The sequence below is a fragment of the Hemitrygon akajei genome, chromosome 22, assembly GCF_048418815.1.
Source record: "Hemitrygon akajei chromosome 22, sHemAka1.3, whole genome shotgun sequence".
Lineage (NCBI taxonomy): Eukaryota > Metazoa > Chordata > Chondrichthyes > Myliobatiformes > Dasyatidae > Hemitrygon > Hemitrygon akajei.
This window is the reverse complement of record NC_133145.1, coordinates 11,495,399-11,512,442: the sequence shown is the minus strand read 5'-3', so window position 1 is coordinate 11,512,442 and position 17,044 is coordinate 11,495,399. Positions and strand designations below refer to the sequence as shown.

At 42.1% G+C, this 17,044-nt stretch overlaps 1 protein-coding gene and 1 long non-coding RNA gene across 4 annotated transcripts in view; one reads left to right on the top strand and one right to left on the bottom strand.

Annotated features, from left to right (window-relative positions):
• The window catches only part of sap30bp (SAP30 binding protein), a 132,256-nt gene that overhangs the window by 62,197 nt on the left and 53,015 nt on the right, over window positions 1–17,044 (bottom strand). For all 3 annotated transcript variants that reach the window (XM_073026693.1, XM_073026694.1, XM_073026695.1), the window contains exon 4: window positions 6,192–6,234. In XM_073026693.1, the coding sequence (XP_072882794.1) occupies window positions 6,192–6,234 (43 nt within the window). The remainder of the gene's footprint in view (window positions 1–6,191; window positions 6,235–17,044) is intronic.
• LOC140714975 (uncharacterized) overlaps window positions 1–17,044 on the top strand; it is a 95,220-nt gene that overhangs the window by 64,279 nt on the left and 13,897 nt on the right. The window lies entirely within an intron of this gene.

Sequence of the window (17,044 nt, the reverse complement as noted above, 5' to 3'; positions counted from 1 at the left end):
CTTTATCGTTGATCCGATCCAGTTTGTCTTCTAACTGTTTGAAAGCGGTTTTAATTTCCTTTAAGATTTCGTCTCGGAGATTTGCAAGCGCCTCCATCGTCACGTCCAACGAGGTCGTAGTTTCTTTTCTCCCGGATTTAGAACTCTTGCTAGACATTGTAGGTTAGATATATTCACAGGCAAGTAAGAGATACCGAAATAATTCCTATCTAAGCTTTATAAAATGGAGACATTTAGTGCAAAGGTAGCGACAGTAACGGAACAAAAGTTCGGAGCAGCTAAACAATCGCCATCTTACCGGAAGTCCAGGGTGGCACCTTCCAATTCAAAATGAGCCCAAGCCTGAACATAATTTGGCAGCTAACAGCAATACTTCATAACGTCCTTGTAATGAAATTCTATGTGCAAAATCATAGCAATCACAAACCACTGATCCATTATCAGATCCATAGAATAATAAAGAAATCATTGACACAGATAACCACAGCAACACACACAAAATGCTGGTGGAACGCAGCAGGCCAGGCAGCATCTATAGGGAAAAGCACTGTTGACGTTTCGGGCCGAGACCCTTCGTCAGGACTAACTGAAAGGAACGATAGTAAGAGATTTGAAAGTAGGAGGGGGACGGGAAAATGTGAAATGATAGGAGAAGATCGGAGGGGGTGGGATGAAGCTGAGAGCTGGAAAGGTGATTGGCAAAAGGGATACAGAGCTGGAGAAGGGAAAGGCTCATGGGACGGAAGGCCTAGGGAGAAAGAAAGGTAGACGGGAGCACCAGAAGGAGATGGAGAACAGGCAGAGTGTTGGGCAGAGAGAGAAAAAAAAGGAGGGGGGAAAACACTAAATATATCAGGGATGGGGTAAGAAAGGGAGGAGGGGCATTAACGGAAGTTAGAGAAGTCAATGTTCATGCCATCAGGTTGGAGGCTACCCAGCCGGTATATAAGGCGTTGTTCCGCCAACCTGAGTGTGGCTTCATCTTGAGATAACCACATGTATTCTACAGAATGATCTGCAGGGTTAATCAATCATCCTACTCTGGACTTCTCAGCAATAAAGTCAGAGGCTTCATAAATAGATTACATTGACACCACTTACTTTAAATCTGATTCCATTGCCTCAGCACATAACTTAAGCTAATGTACTGCAGTTGCCATCTTTATAATGAGGCATTAAATAAAAGGGTTCAATCTGTCCTTTTACCTTGTCTTTCATGATTGACTGGGTGAGGTCTCCCCAATCAATACTCCTCCCTCACAATGCACCACAAAAGTAACTTAATAATTTGCATTTATATAGCTTCTCTAAATGAATTGAAAATATGTCAAGATTCTGAATAGAGGTGCTATCAAACAAAACTCTGAAAACATGTTTATGCTATGTAACAAGATCCGAAAGAGATGTCCAAAAGTTTGGTCAAGGAGATAAATTTTATGAAGCATCTTAAGAGGGCCTGAGAATTCAGAGAGGAATTTCAGAGCTCAGGGTACATGCAGCTGTAGGCAGATGCCTGCTTGGATATAAAGTTAAAACTTGACCCAAATCCAACTTGATGCACACCAATCCCAATCCGATTTGAGGCAAAGAAACTGAGGGGTGTTTTCAGAGAGCTGGACCAAAAAAAAGCTCTTTGTGCTGCACATACATTGATGTTGATTTGTATGTGGCAACACTAGTCATCCTGACCTGCATAAATGACTACGCTGGGTTAACAGAGCATGGCTTGGTTTAAATCTAAACGTTTATTAGAACATGTAGCTGAACCCAACATATATAGTGGGGTTGTATTGAGATGGGGTAAAGTAGAGATGCTCTAATTAAAGGCGCTGGTGAAGGAATTAAAACCATGGGTGTGCACAAGACTTCATGGTTAACCATATAACCATAGAACAATTACAGCATGGAAACAGGTCATCTCGGCCCTTCTAGTCCGTGCCAAATGCTTACTCTCACCTAGTCCCACTGACCCGCACACAGCCCATAACCCTCCATTCCTTTCCTGTCCATATACCTATCCAATTTTACTTTAAATGACAATATCGAACCTGCCTCTACCATTTCTACTGGAAGTTCGTTCCACACAGCTACCACTCTCTGAGTAAAGAAGTTCCCCCTCGTGTTACCCCTAAACTTTTGCCCCCAACTCTCAACTCATGTCCTCTTGTTTGAATCTCCCCTACTCTCAATGGAAAAAGCCTATCCACGTCAACTCTATCTATCCCCCTCATAATTTTAAATACTGTACCTCTTATCAAGTCCCCCCTCAACCTTCTACACTCCAAAGAATAAAGACCTAACTTGTTCAACCTTTCTCTGTAACTTAGGTGTTGAAACCCAGATAACATTCTAGTAAATCTTCTCTGTACTCTCTCTATTTTGCTGACATCTTTCCTGTAATTCGGTGACCAGAACTGTACACAATACTCCGAATTTGACCTTACCAATGCCTTGTACAATTTCAACATTACATCCCAGGTTGATGGAATATAGCATAAGTGAGGATATATATATGTATATAGGAAGAAAGGTGTAGACTGTTTTCTGAAAATTCAGAAATCAGAAGTGCAAAGGGACGTGGGAGTTTCAGTTCAGATTCCCTTAAGGTTAACTTTCAGGTTCAATTAGTCACATACAAGAATTAGAATATATAAGCAAGTATGCAGCAGAGGTTTTGTGAAGTGTTGGTGAAGTGTTGGTCAGATCACGTTGGGTCCACGTCTAGGGAAGGAAATGCTGGTACTGGAGAGGGGTCAGAGGAGGTTCCCAAGAATGACCCAAGGATGAAAGGCTTAACACATGAACAGCATTCTTATATCTCTGGTCCTGTAATTGATTGAGTTCAGAAGGATGAAAAGGATTTCACTGAAAATTGTTGGATATTGAAAGGTTTGAATAGAGTGGAATGGGGAGAGTGTTTCCGTTAGTAGGGGAATGTAGGATCCCAGTGCACAACCTCAGAATAATGTAACATCCCTTTAAAACTTAGATGACAGGAAGAATTTCTGGCAGAGGGTGGTAAATCTGTGGAATTTGTTACCACAGATGGTTGTAGACAATGAGTAACTGGGTACATTTAAGGCAGAGATTGATGGGTTTTTGATTGGTAAGGGTGTTAAGGGTTTTGGGAGAAGGCAAGATAGTGGAGTTAAAATAGATCAACCATGGTGAATTGAGTCTCAATGGGCTAAACGGCCTAATTTTGAACCTATATCTCATGGTATTGTCTTATGAATTAAAAGGCTTATATTGGAAGTAGCAGAGATATGGAAGACTTGCAGGGCTGTAAGAGGTTACAGAGATTATGGGGGGTAGGGAAAAGGAGTGAATGATGCAGAGATCTACAACAGGTACAATGATTTTAAAACAGAGGCATTGATAAAAGAAGAGCTGATAAATGTGATGGGTAAATGACATGGAATGATTTAACCAACCAGTTATATTGTTGGCTGTATGTGGGTTTTATCTATACACAAACTACCTGCCACATTTGCTGATCATGGACTACACTTCTGTCATTGGCTGAGATATCTGTTGTGAAGCTGTGAAGATGTACAAGTGCTATATAAATATAAATATTTTAAATCAGCAACAACAGATGTTCTTCCCCCAAAAGGAAACAAAAACTATTTGTGGGACTACAGTGAAGATTAACTAGACCGCTACTTGGGAGTTGTGGGAAGGAATTGACTACATTAAGCTTGCATTCACTTGAATTTAAAAGGTCTCACCAAAACATACAGAACTCTATGAAGGCTTGATGGGACAGATTTGGAGAAGATGCTTCAACTGAAAGAGGAATCTAGAAACAGGCATTTATGGCTGTAATAACCCATTGATTTAAAGCAGTCATCTGCACTGATCGCTGAACTACAAACCTCCAGATGGAAGTTTGCAATCTTAGCACCTTGTGGACTAATTTTGGCATGTTAAATGGAAAAGTGGAAGGTTTGCAAGTGACATTCAAGGGTCCCAAATGGGTCAAATTAGAATGGATATCTTCATCATTGACAGTCTCTCGATAATATATTCAAGCTTTCCACATAACTTCAAAAGCTACTATTACCATCCCTGCTCAACACTATTTTCCATTAATATTATCTTCAGCTGCATGATAATCTGGTACTCTCAGGACTTTGGCAGTGCCGGATGTCCAGGCATTCCAGGTTTTTGGAGATTACCGTTAATATATCAACATATATTTAATTCAATTTTTACAGATTTTACACGATAGTATAATTATCTAACAAACTAGATGAATTTAAAGGACAATGGAGATGAAGCCCTAGTGTGTTTAAAGAAAAAAAACCCCTCCTCCCTCCAAGGTAGTCTTACACAAGTCAAACCTTCTTATGTCTGCACGTACAAGTTTGCAACCTCCTTACCTATGCACAAGTAAAAATCCTACCTTACAACAACACAGATGTTCCCATTATCTCAATCCAACATAGGTAAAAAACCTAGCACCTCAGATATGCAGTTCTGTGCAAAAGTCTTAGACACACACACACACACACACATATATATATATGTATGTCTCTATTGTGAACTGAAAGTGGGAAGGGGCAGAGAGAGGGGAATCATGGTTGGAAAAAGGCGAAGGGAGAAGGAGTGGGAAGCACCAGAGAGATATTCAGTAATGGTCAATAAACCAATTGTTTGGAATCAAATCACCTTGCCTGGTGTCTCAGGGTTGGGTGTGTCTGCACCTGACACTTTTCCTCTGCTACCTGCCCTGCACCCCTTCTATTACAGGATACCTCTCTGGTGCTTCCCGTTCCTTCTCCCCGTGGCGCTTCACCTCACTATTTCTAACATCCTTTGCTCACGCCAGATTTCCAAACTTGCTCTCCACTCCAAGTTGACAAATACTAGTTATATATATGTGCCTAAGACTTTTGCACAGTACTGTACGCAAGACATAGATCTCAGTCACTCAACCCTACAAAGGTAAAACTCCACCTCTCTGGACAGAAATATAAGGCAGGGGTCACTAACCTTTTTTGCACCATGGACCAGTTTAATATTGACGGTGGGGGGGGGGGGGGGGGGTGTTAATCATGACCGGAATACAGCGATACTCGAAGGGGGCTCCTTATGTCCAGTCTATTCCGCAATTTAATTTTCGTGGCTATCAGCACTTGCTTCTGTCCCGCTTGCTCACATTTTTTCTGCTCAAAAAACTCAATGGGCTTGTCTTTAAGTGCAGGGTGCTTGGACTCAAGGTGCCGAAGCAGTTTTGAGGGCTTCATTGCCTCATCAGACAGCCTCTGGGCCCGAACTCCAGCCTCACGCCCGCCCGCCGCCAGACACCTTGGCCAGGTGTGGCTGGTCGTGGGTGGGGTGAGAGGACAAGGTCAGGGCTGGAGGTCCCCATGCCAGGGCTGCAGCGGTCACAGTCCAGAGAGAACGACCGACCGAGCGAGGAGTGCGACAGGGCGCACACCTGCCCCCCTCATCCCCCCCCGTAGGTAGGTAGGATGTATCGGCCGACAAAAGTTTGGTTGAAGGGATGACTTTCAGTAGATCGCAGCAAGGTAGCTGCTCTGTTACTTACAAAACCCCAAGCCCAAATTAGGTCGTCTGCGAATATTTTAGCATCGGGTTCCCCATGAACATTCAGTGTGCTAAACAGGTTTAGAGGCGGCGCCCATCTGTCCGCACTCCAAGCCAGTAGCAATGGCACTTCTTGCCGGCCGGTTACTTGAGGCCAACCAGTGATCCCTGGTGCTAGGCGACTGATGACCTCGTGTGCATTCAAGTTCAACAGTGGGCGTGATGGAATGAGAAAAGGTGCAGCTGACTCATATTGCTTCATATTGCCAAATAATATCGTTTTCTCGTGGCCCGGTAGCACATGTTGGGGACCACTGATAAAAGGAACATCTCTTTAGCCTTATAATTGCAGGTTCAAACCCCAACTTCTCAATTCAAATATATAATAGATATCTCAGTCCCATATGATAACCTTATTTGTTTCCTCACTATTTTGAAATGAAAATGTTGTAGATTCATCTACTTTCCCCACACAATGGAACTTCATATTTGTTATAAACCTACTGTTTATTAAAACTGAAATGATATCACCAATTTATAATCTTTCTGATTCATCCCTTGCTCTCACTGCAGGTGACAACCTCGGGTTCCCGAGCGTTACACAATTTTTTTCCTTAAGCAACAATAATACATACCAACTAGTTCCTGCGGATTCTTCTTTTCCACATCGGGGAACTCCTGAAAAAGAAAGAGATTACATGCCTTAACCACCATAACATAATGTCAACATCTGCATCTCAATGTAGTGTTCAGGGGTGTACAGGATGTAGAGAGGTGGGAAGAGGGTGGTGAGGAGAACCATCACTCAGATTGTCTGAAAGTAAGGCATAGCTTGATGAAAAGATATGTCAAATATAGAGAAATAAACAAGTAGAGGGAATAGAAGCTGCAGCCCTTTCCAGATCTCGTGAGTATAGGAATGTGCCCATGTAGCAGTGATTTGACAACACCGCATAGGAGACCCAGCTCACAAACCAGGTGCCAGGGTAGAATGTGAACTGGAACAGTTTCTTGCTGGCTAAACAGCCCTCCAAGCGTTATTTAATGCAGGAGATTTTTGTTAAGGATTCGGTCTCCACTTAGAGTCAATTTATCAACTATCAAAGTCAGCCAGGTACCACATTCAGAACTTCCTTCAAATACTACAAAGTCCTATTGTATTGCTAGTAGAGGCCGGTAGTGGATATATAATATTGACATTTAGGCTCAAGTTATCAACAAAACTTAAATTCATAAAGAAACATTGAGCCTGAAGTTGGAATGGTATTCGTCCACTGGTCAAGTCTAAGGTCCACTCACTTCTGAACGTGGAAAACATGGAGTTATGTGTTAGCAGTTTCTGGCCGTGGCAATTGAAGAACAATAAGACCATAAGATATAGGAGGAGAATTAGGCCATTTGGCCCACCAAGTCTGCTCTGCCATTTCATCATGGCTGATCCAATTTTGCTCTCAGCCCCAATCTCCTGCCTTCTCCCTGTATGCTTATATCCATCCACCCTCCTATCTCCCTGCCCGCCATGCTACTGCTGGGGAAGAGCTACAGGAGCACTACACGCCACCTGTGACCTGGAAGCCACTCACACCAATGTTTCTTCATTGCTGCTGGTGACTTCAATTATACCAACTTACAAGCAGTTCTGCCGAAGTTCTACTAGTATGTCAACTTTGCAGCCAGAAGAGTGAATATACCAGGCCTGGTCTACAGCAATGTTCATGGAGCCTACACGACCGCCCGCCACCCAGGATACTCAGACCATATATCCATTTTGCTAACCTCTGGCTAAACAAGAAAATGCATGGACTGGAGCACGTTCAGGGACTGGAATGGCTACCTACAATCACCACATCACCATTGATGAATATGGGATCAGTGATTGGCTACATAGGAAAATGCACTGAGGACATTACAATGTTTAAATACTACAATGGCAGAGCAACTAGAAATCATGGTTGACTGCAGAAGTTCATACACTGCGCAGATTGAGGGACAGGACAACTCTAAGGTCAGCAAGAGCTGCGCTCTCATGTGCCATCAGGAAGGTAAAGCTATAATACTCACAGAAAATTCACAGGCATCTTTGTGAAACCAGGGACACATGCCACGTGTGGTAAGGTGTACAAACCATTAAAGGTTACAAATCCACCCTGCATGTCAATGAGTGATGTCTCCCTTTCTGATGGGCTTGAATACCATCTATGCAGGATTTGATGCAATGAATGAATGTGACATCAGGGAAAGCCCCCTTTCCCCTGAGGAACAAGCACCCTGTCTGGCCACAGCCGAGCTGAAGAGGATCCTAGTCAGGGTAAACCCACGCAAAGCTGCAGGGCCAGACAACATACCTGGTCAGGTGCTGAGGGATTGTGCGGCCCAGCTAACAGAGGTCTTAAAGCACACAAGTATCTCATTGCAACAGCCTATTTTTCCTGTAGGCTTCAAGCCAGCTGCTATCACTCTGGTGCCCAAGAGAGCAACGGGAAATGGTATAACCTCAACAACTATGAAGTGCTTTGAGTGGCTGGTAAAGGATCGTATACAATCCCACCTTCCAGCTACATTGGACCCTTCTGCCTACTGCTCTAACCAGAGCAATGATGCTATCACTCTGGTCCTCACACTATCCTGTCCCACCTAGAAAACAATGCCAAGTACATCAGGTTCGTTGACTTCAGCTTGGCGATTAACACCATCATCCCTCAGAGGCTAGAGGGTTAATTGTCCTCATTGGGACTCAACACGTCTTTCTGTAACTGGATCTTGTACTTCTTGATAGAAAGAACCTAGTTAGTCTGAGTTGGCAGCAACATCTCAAGCTCCATCATGCTGGTGCCTCCCAGAGCTGTGTGTTCAGCTGGCTGCTGTTAACGCAGCAGACTCACAAATATACTGCCATATTCAGCTCAAACTACATCATGAAGTTCACTGATGATAATACAACAACTGGCCTCACCAGTAACAATGAATCGGCATACAGAGAGGCCTGTCAAATAATGTGAGAACAACCTGAAGTCTCAATATGGACAAGACAAAGAAGATGATTGTGGACTTCAGGAAGGCACAGGCCGACCACTTTTCATTGCACATCAATGGCTCTGCTGTGGAGGATAAAGAGCAAAAAGTTCCTTAGTCATCTAACCTGGACCCACAACACCTCATTAATCCAGACGGCACAACAGCATCTACATTTTCTGAGGAGACTTGAGGCACGCAAGGCTCCCAATGCCTATCTTAGCAACCTTCTACAAGAGTACCATCGACACTGTCCTATCCGGCTGCATCATGTGGTGCAGAAGCTGTAAGGCATTGGACTGCAAGACCCTACAGAGGATAGAAAGCACCGCTGACCGGATCACCAGGCCTCCCTCCTCCCTATTTATCAGTAACATTTTATACAAAGGGCCCAAAGCATTGTTGAAGAGGGTGCAGAGGGGATTTACCAGGATGCTGCCTGGATTAAAGAGCATGTCTTATGAGGATAGGTTGAGTGAACTAGGGTTTGCTCTTTGGAGCAAAGAAGTGACTTGATAGAGATGTACAAGATGACAAGAGGCAAAGACTGAGTGAATAACCAAGGCAGGAATGGCTAATATGAGAGGGTATAATTTTCAAGTGATTGAAGGAAAGAATAGTTGGGATTCCCAAGGTAATTTACTTATTTACACATAGAGAGTGGTCAGTGCATGAATGCCCTGCCAGGGGTAGTTAGATTAATCACGTAGGCCGAAAGGCTAGTATCATGCTGTAGTGTTCTATGCTATCATGTGGGCAGCATTTGATGAATCTGGGCCTGTGCTCACTGGGATTTGAAAAAATTGGGGATTTCAATGAAATCTATTGAATATTGAAAGGCCAACAGAGGATGTGGAGAGTGCAGGAGTCAAGGACCGGGGGGGGGCACAACTTCAAAATACAAGGACGCCCCTTTAGAATTGAGATGAGGAGGAATTTATTTAGCCAGCGAGTGGTGAATCTGAGAATTCATTGCCACAGACAACTGTGGAGGCCAAGTCACAGGGTATATTTAAAGAAGAGGTTGAAAGATTTCTGAATAATAAATGCATCAAAGGTTACAGGGAGAAGGCAGGAGAATGGGCTTGAGAGGGATAATAAATCAAACAGAGCATACTTAATAGATCAAATGTCCTATGTGGTGTAAATGGATGATGGCATGGAGTCAGTGGGCTAAAGGAGTTGATTCTACCTTGTATGCTCAATGAATTTACAATATTATTAGCAGCTTTGGAATTTTGCTGAGATAGTAACAGGAGCAGAATCTGCCTTGAATTCTCTCCATAAAAATAAATTTTTAAAAAAAGTTTGATATATTAAACAGTGAGAATTTAAACATTACATTATAGGTTCAAAGCATTACATGTTCAAGTGTCAACAACACAGTCCAATGATAACTATGCTCACTGAGGAGAAATGTCTATTACTTGGGAGCTGTGAGCCTTGCACAAGGTCACCATTTCTCCTACAGACTCAGTGTGCACTAAGATTAATGGCTGAGCACTGTTTTGAACAAGGATTTGGAGATAACAGAACAGAATTGGAATTGTTCATGCATAGAAGACCATCATTTGGTTCACTGAACGCTTGCCATCTTTCTGTAAGAGGAAACGGTCAGATCCATCCCCACCCTTCTCCCAACAGTTTTCTAGCTTTTTCTCAAGTTTCTATCCAATTTCTGTTATGAAAGCATGATTGAATCGATGTGCACTACCCTAACCTGAGTGTAAACTCCAGATCACGGCAACTTCCAAGAGAGTATGTTAATCCCAGTTCTGGGATAATCACATTATATCTACACACAATGTAAACCATTGCTTTTTCTTTTGACTCTATTTTTTGTCATTTTGAATGCCACTATCAAATCACTTCTCAGTCTTCTCTCTGTTCATGTAACTGAAGCTCCTCATCTCCATCATCTTCAGTCTCTTCACAACCATAACATGGTGACCAGACCGAACATGATATTTTGTTTGCAGCTGACCCAGTGCTTTAGAGGTTTAACATAGTCTTTGTGGTTTTGTACTCAATATTTATGAATGCTTTATCTTAAATTGCCTATTCGGCTCGATGTGCCATAAAAGATGAATGAACATAACACATGCAGGGCTTTTTTTCCCCCCAAACCACCCCCCCCACTAAGAATTGTACCTATCCTTCATCCATTCTACCAAGATGCATCATTTTACACAAACTCAGGTGCCTGTAGGCAGTTGCTTATGGAAGCCATAATTTGCAGCTTTGGTAGCAGTCCGCAATGAATGATGCTAAGGTTGAAACTAAAGTGGAATCTGCCTTGGATTATCCCCATAAAATGATTTTTAAAAATAATGTCATAATCGGAGCAAGGACAAACATTACACCAAGTGTCCACCCATTTTATCAGCCTCACTCTCCAGTTCATCACTATGCTTCGGTGTTTAACACACTTCAAATGCAAAGTCATTGGTAAAGTTTGAAATGACGAATTACACATAACCAGCTAAACACAAGTCCCCACATTATCCGGAGAAACAACTGTTTATCAAGGTACAGAATTTCAAACCAATTGCACATTGCCTCTCTTACTCCACACACTTCAACTGTGCTGACAAACATTAGATTTTACGCTGTATCAAAGTTCATAGACACATTGATCACAATAGCGTGTCCTACAGCTTCATATTCGGACAGAATAAAAAGATTAATGTAGGATTAATGAAAACAGTTGGTGGCCTTAATGAGCTGAAGGGCCTGTATCTGTGCTGTAGGACGTATTTAAGAACGACTTTTAACATGCCTGTGCTAGCTTTCAATAGTTCAACCCATAAATTGTTTCACTGTTTGCTAGTCTATAATTGATAATTTTATGCATTTGCACTGCTCTACTGCTGCTAAACAAATATATCATACAAGTCAGTGACAATAAATCTTGAGTTTGACGATTAATTTTGCTCTTCCAGCTGCTTCTCTGTCACTGAGACTGACTGCTTGGTTTACCATTACATTCCCTTTTCAACAAACTTGTAGTGTTTTGATCCTTATGTTCTCTGGCATCATCTCTCCATTTTTGTGGTAGGCAGGAAGATTCAAAGTTCAGAGTAAATTTATTATCAAATTACATATCTGTCACCAAAAGCTACTCTTGAGATTCCTTTTCTTACAGGCATTCAGAGTAGAACAAAGAAAGACACCAGTATCATTGAAAGAGTACACACAAAGACTGAGAAATAACCAATGGGCTAAAGAAAATAATGAATAAATAATACTGAGAACATTACCTGTAGGGTCCTTGAAAGTGAGTTCATAGTTTGTGGAATCAGATCAGTGTTTAGGCAATGGCAAATGAAGTTATTCACATTATTTCAGGAGCCCGATGGTTGAAGCATTATAGCTGTAACTGAACCTAATGGTGTGGGACCTAGGGTCCTGTACCCCCTTCCTAATGACAACAGTGAGAAAAGAGCATGGCTTGGATGGTATGGTGGGGTTCCTTGATGATTGATTAAGGCCAGTGTCACTGTTTTACTGGACCTTTTTGTTTATAGCCATGGACCACACTGAAGCTCATTATCATTGGGCTTGAACTTTTCATATTGAATTTTAGCCATAGACTGCAGGAAAATTGAAACTATAGCATTTCGCGTTTGAGCCAAGCATCATACCTGTGCTAATAAAGACAGAAAACACAGAGAAACTTCAGCATTTGAAGAAATAGCAACAGAAGGGCTTGACTTGGAAGTGCCGACTATTTCTCTTTCCACAGATGCAGTCTGACCTGCTGATCTTTCCTAGCATTTTAATACAGATTTTCAACATCTGCAGTTCTTTGAGCTTCAATACGTGTGCTGCTGGCACTAGCTCACAGTCTGGTACTAACATGGAAGTGTGGTAGATTTCGAACCCCAGCATATTTGAATCTACTCTCTGGGTTTCTATACATTAACTGCTCTGTAATGCATTCGGGTTACCACGGTCTCGCATATATCAAGAACTAAAAACAGGTCACAGGAATAAAAACAACTCTTTGTATTATAAGTTCCTTTGTTCTATAGAAAGGAAAGCACAAACATCGAATGAAGCAACAAAACCACAAGTACTGGAAATCCAAAACAAAAACAGAATGGTGGAAGTGCTCAGCAGGTCTGGTAGTATCAGTGGGAGTGGGAAACATGGTCTACGTTTTGAATCAGACCATTCATTAGAATGAGATTGATGAAAGCCACAAAAATTCAAGGGGGGGTCATGATTTCTTTATACCCTACCGCATTCTCTTCACCAAGTTCAGCGAGCTGCTCTATGCATTTGCAGCCACTCCCTCCCCAAGCATCTGTGGTATTTTCAAATCACAGCTGCAGGTAATAAAGTCTGTTTCAGCTTGTTTAGCTGCTGTGTATGGACAGACTTACAGGAAGTGTAATCACTGAACTGAAATCCAAAAGAGCTAAATACAGTGGATTCTTGGTTAATTGGGCCATCAGGGCAGCCACTTATTTGGGACAACACTTAAAAAAACCCCATTTAATTGATGAAATAACTAGGATTCCCTTCATTTATTTGCACACTATACCACATAATTGGGACGGTTGCCAAACAGATTCCACCTAGCGTCAGTAAAGTTCACTGTGCGGCCATAAGAAATTACTCTGTGCTTAGAGTGAACAGATTTTTTAAAATAGCATCAGTTGTTTGTGCTTGTGTTATCCATTTGAAGCAAAAGATGCTGATTCAAAAATCAGTAATTTTTGTTAATTTTGTGCTGGGAATTTATTGTTGGATTATGTACTACTTCATGCAGGAACACAATGAAAGCAGTCCACTATCTGCGTACACTAATTTTGTTCATTTAGTCAATCAAAAGACGACAGCACATTACTTTATTAGTATTGGTAATTTGTTTTGTATTTCATTTTAATATGTGTCTTGTTACTCCATTAAATGAAACTTTTTCTATTTTATACTTTTTTAATGATTTCCATGAAATTGGTTTATTGGGGCAATTGTGATCTTGATGTGTTCCAATTAATCAGAATCCACTGTGCATATTAAATGCCTATAACAGGTAGAATTAATGCTCAACAGTCACACTTACTGAAACCAGAACATTGTAACGAGCAAGAGAAATTCTGTAGATGCTGGAAATCCAAGCAACACACACAAAATACTGGTGGAGCTCAGCAGGCCAGCAAGCATCGACGGAAAAGGTAAACAGTCGACGTTTTGGGCCAAGCCCCTTCATCAGGACTGGAGAAAAAGATGAGAAGTTACAGTGGGGGAGGGGAGGAAGGTGGGAAGTGATGGGTAAAGAGCTGGGAAGTTGATTGGTGAAAGAGATACAGGGCTGCGGATGGGGGAATCTGACAGGAGAGGACAGAAGGCCATGGAAGAAAGGGAAGGGGAGGTGATGGGCAGATGAGGAGATAGGGTGAGAGAGGGAAATAGGAATGGGGAATACTGAAGAGGTGAGGGGGGGGGCAATTACAGGAAGTTCAATTAATGGATGTTCATGCCATCAGGTTGAAGGTATAAGGTATTGCTCCTCCAACTGAGTGTAGCCTCATCACAGCAATGGAGGCCATGGACTGACAAATTGGAATGGGAATGGGAAATAGAATTAAAATGGATGGCCACTGGGAGATCTCACTTTTTCTGGTGGATGAAACTGTCTTTCAATCTCCGTTAGGTCTCATCGATATACAGGAGGCCACACCAGATACAGTAGATGACCCCTGATTCAAACATGAGGTGACACTTCATTTTAATTCTACTTCCCATTCCCACTCTGACATTTCAGTCCATGGTCTCTTCTACTGCTCCATTCCCACTTCCCTCTTTCACCTTATCACCTACCTCTGGTGCTCCTCCCATACTTCCATTGCTTTCTGTCTTCTCCTATCAGATTCCGCCTCCTCCAGCTCTTTCTCTCTTTCACCACTAAACTTTCCAGCTCTTTACTTCACCCCTTCCCCTCTCATGATTCTACCTATTACCTACCACCTTGCATTTCTTCCTCCCCTCCCACCTTCTTATTCTGACTTCTCATTGACTATCTCTGCTCTCGATGGAGGGTCTCAGCCTGAATTGTCCACTGTTCACTCTTTTCCACAGATGCTGCCTGGTCTGCTGAGTTCCTCCAGCACTTTGTGTGCACAGTATTATAAGTGTACTTGGGAAGAGGCTCAAATGAAAGAAGCAGATGAAGATCTGGAGGATCAGGGAGAATAAAACCACAACTATGAGGTTACCTGCAGCATCCAGTGACCCCAAGATCTCGGTCTTGGATTCATAAGGGTGAACCCATGCCAGGTGGCAGGGCCTGGTAACCTGGTAAGCCCCTGAAAAAATGTGCCACCCAACTGGCTGGAGTATTCAAAGACATTTTCAAACTCTCACCACTATGGTCAGAAGTTCCCACCTGCTTCAAGAGGGTAACAATTATACCAGTGCCCAAAAAGAGCAGTATGAGCTGCCTTAACAATTATCACCCAGTAGCACTCACATCTATGGTGACGAAATGCTTTGAGATGCTGGTCATAGCTAGAATTAACACCCGTCTCAGTAAGGACCTGGACCCACTGCAATTTACCTATCGCCACAATAGGTCTATAGCAAATGCGGTTTCTAAGCTCTCGATGCAGCCTTGGATCACCTGGATAATGCAAAACACCTGTGTCAGGATGCTATTTATTGACTATAGCTCAGCATTTTACACCATCATTCCTACAGAATCTAGGGGGATAACTTCATTTGTTCCATTACTAAAGTGTTCCCACAAACTTGGGACTCACTTTCAAGGACTCTTCATCTCATGTTCTCAATATTTATTGCTTATTTATTGATTATTATTATTTCTTCTTTTCGTATTTGCACAGTTTGTTGTCTTTTACACACCGGTCGAACAGCTAAGTTGGTGTGATCTTTCATTGATTCTATTAATATTGATAATAAATTGATTTTGAACTTTGAAATGGATTGTCAGTACTTCAGGTTGAAATCCATCATCTGAGTCCAGGTGAAAGGTCTTGATGTAAAACATTAACTGTCCATTTTTCTGCTGTCACCTAACCTCCTGAGTTCTTTCAGGTTTTGTTTGTTGCTCCAGATTCCAGGACCTGCATACTCTTGTGTCTCAAATATTTGAAAGCAAGTCGTATTTTGTGATCCAAGGCTGAAATTATGCTTTTAAAACATCTGGTTAATGTGAGAAACAAGTTAGTGTGGAGGTAAAGCAATCAAAGGGGCCTGGGAACTGGACAGAAAGATGGGCTTGAGGTGGAGGATTAGCGGTGATGTCCAGAGCAGGACTGAGGGCTGTATAGTTTGCTCTAGCCACTAAATCATGTTGTAACATATATAACAATGAAATAAATTGATCCATATTTATCTTATTAAAATGCATGAAAACCATTAAAATTCCATTAACAAAAACTTACACATCTTTTTTAAGATAACTGAATTAGATTTCCCTTAACAGTCCACAATTTACTATCTTAGCAGAGTTGACAAATTATTTGCCAGTGTACAACTGTCATTTCTTTGGCAAATCCAATAATTCCTACATGTACAGGATTCACAAATATTAAGAACGTCAGATATTCCTTGAGGCAGTGAATTAGATGTTCAAACAGGGCATAATAGCATTGTACAGTACAGTACCAGAAGCAGTTCTACTACAGGACAGCTTATATCAGGACAGGTTTTTGTCATCTGATATTAGAGGATTTGGATGCATTTGAAAAGCTTCAGGGTAAAGTAATTGAAATGATTGGTGGTTTTACTGAAGCAAGCCTCTAGCAGTTAACCTTACCATCATAACAGACAAGACTGGACAAAATTTTCAAGGCAATGAAAGGTATGAAGGAGAGTAATGAAAACAAATTATTGTTCTTGGCTGAGCACCACACACGAAATGGAGGAGGAACTCAGCAGGTCAGGCAGCATCCATGCTAATGGATAAACAGTCGATGGTTCTGACCAAGACCCCTCTTCAGGACTGGATGGAAGTGGGGAGACACCAGAATAAAAAGGGGGGGGGGGGAAGAGGGGAAGGGAGAAGCCAGGTGGGTGGGAAAGGTAAATGGCTGCAGAAGAAGGAATCTGATAAGAGAGGAGAGTGGACCACAGGAGAAAGGGAAGGAGGAAGGGACCCAGGAGAAGTGATAAGCAAGTGAGAAGAGGTAAGAGGCCAAGGATAGGGAAGAGGGGAGGAGGAGGGATTTTTTTTTAACTGGAAGAGTACAAATTGAGAAGACCCAAGCAGAACACCCTAAATTAAAGCCTGAGATTGGAAAAGTTCTGCTTTGCTTGAGAGAGTTGAAGTAGCCTGAGGAGAGAAACAATTTAGGGTTAAAAAGCAACTCTAAAAGGAGGAGGGGTTGAAAGCAGTGGCTGGATTTATAATAGTCCAGAAAGAAACTGAGACATAGAGATACATTATACAGCACTGCTGCTTGATTCATAAGGCACAGGAAGGAAATTATTGTCCCCTGACAGAGAT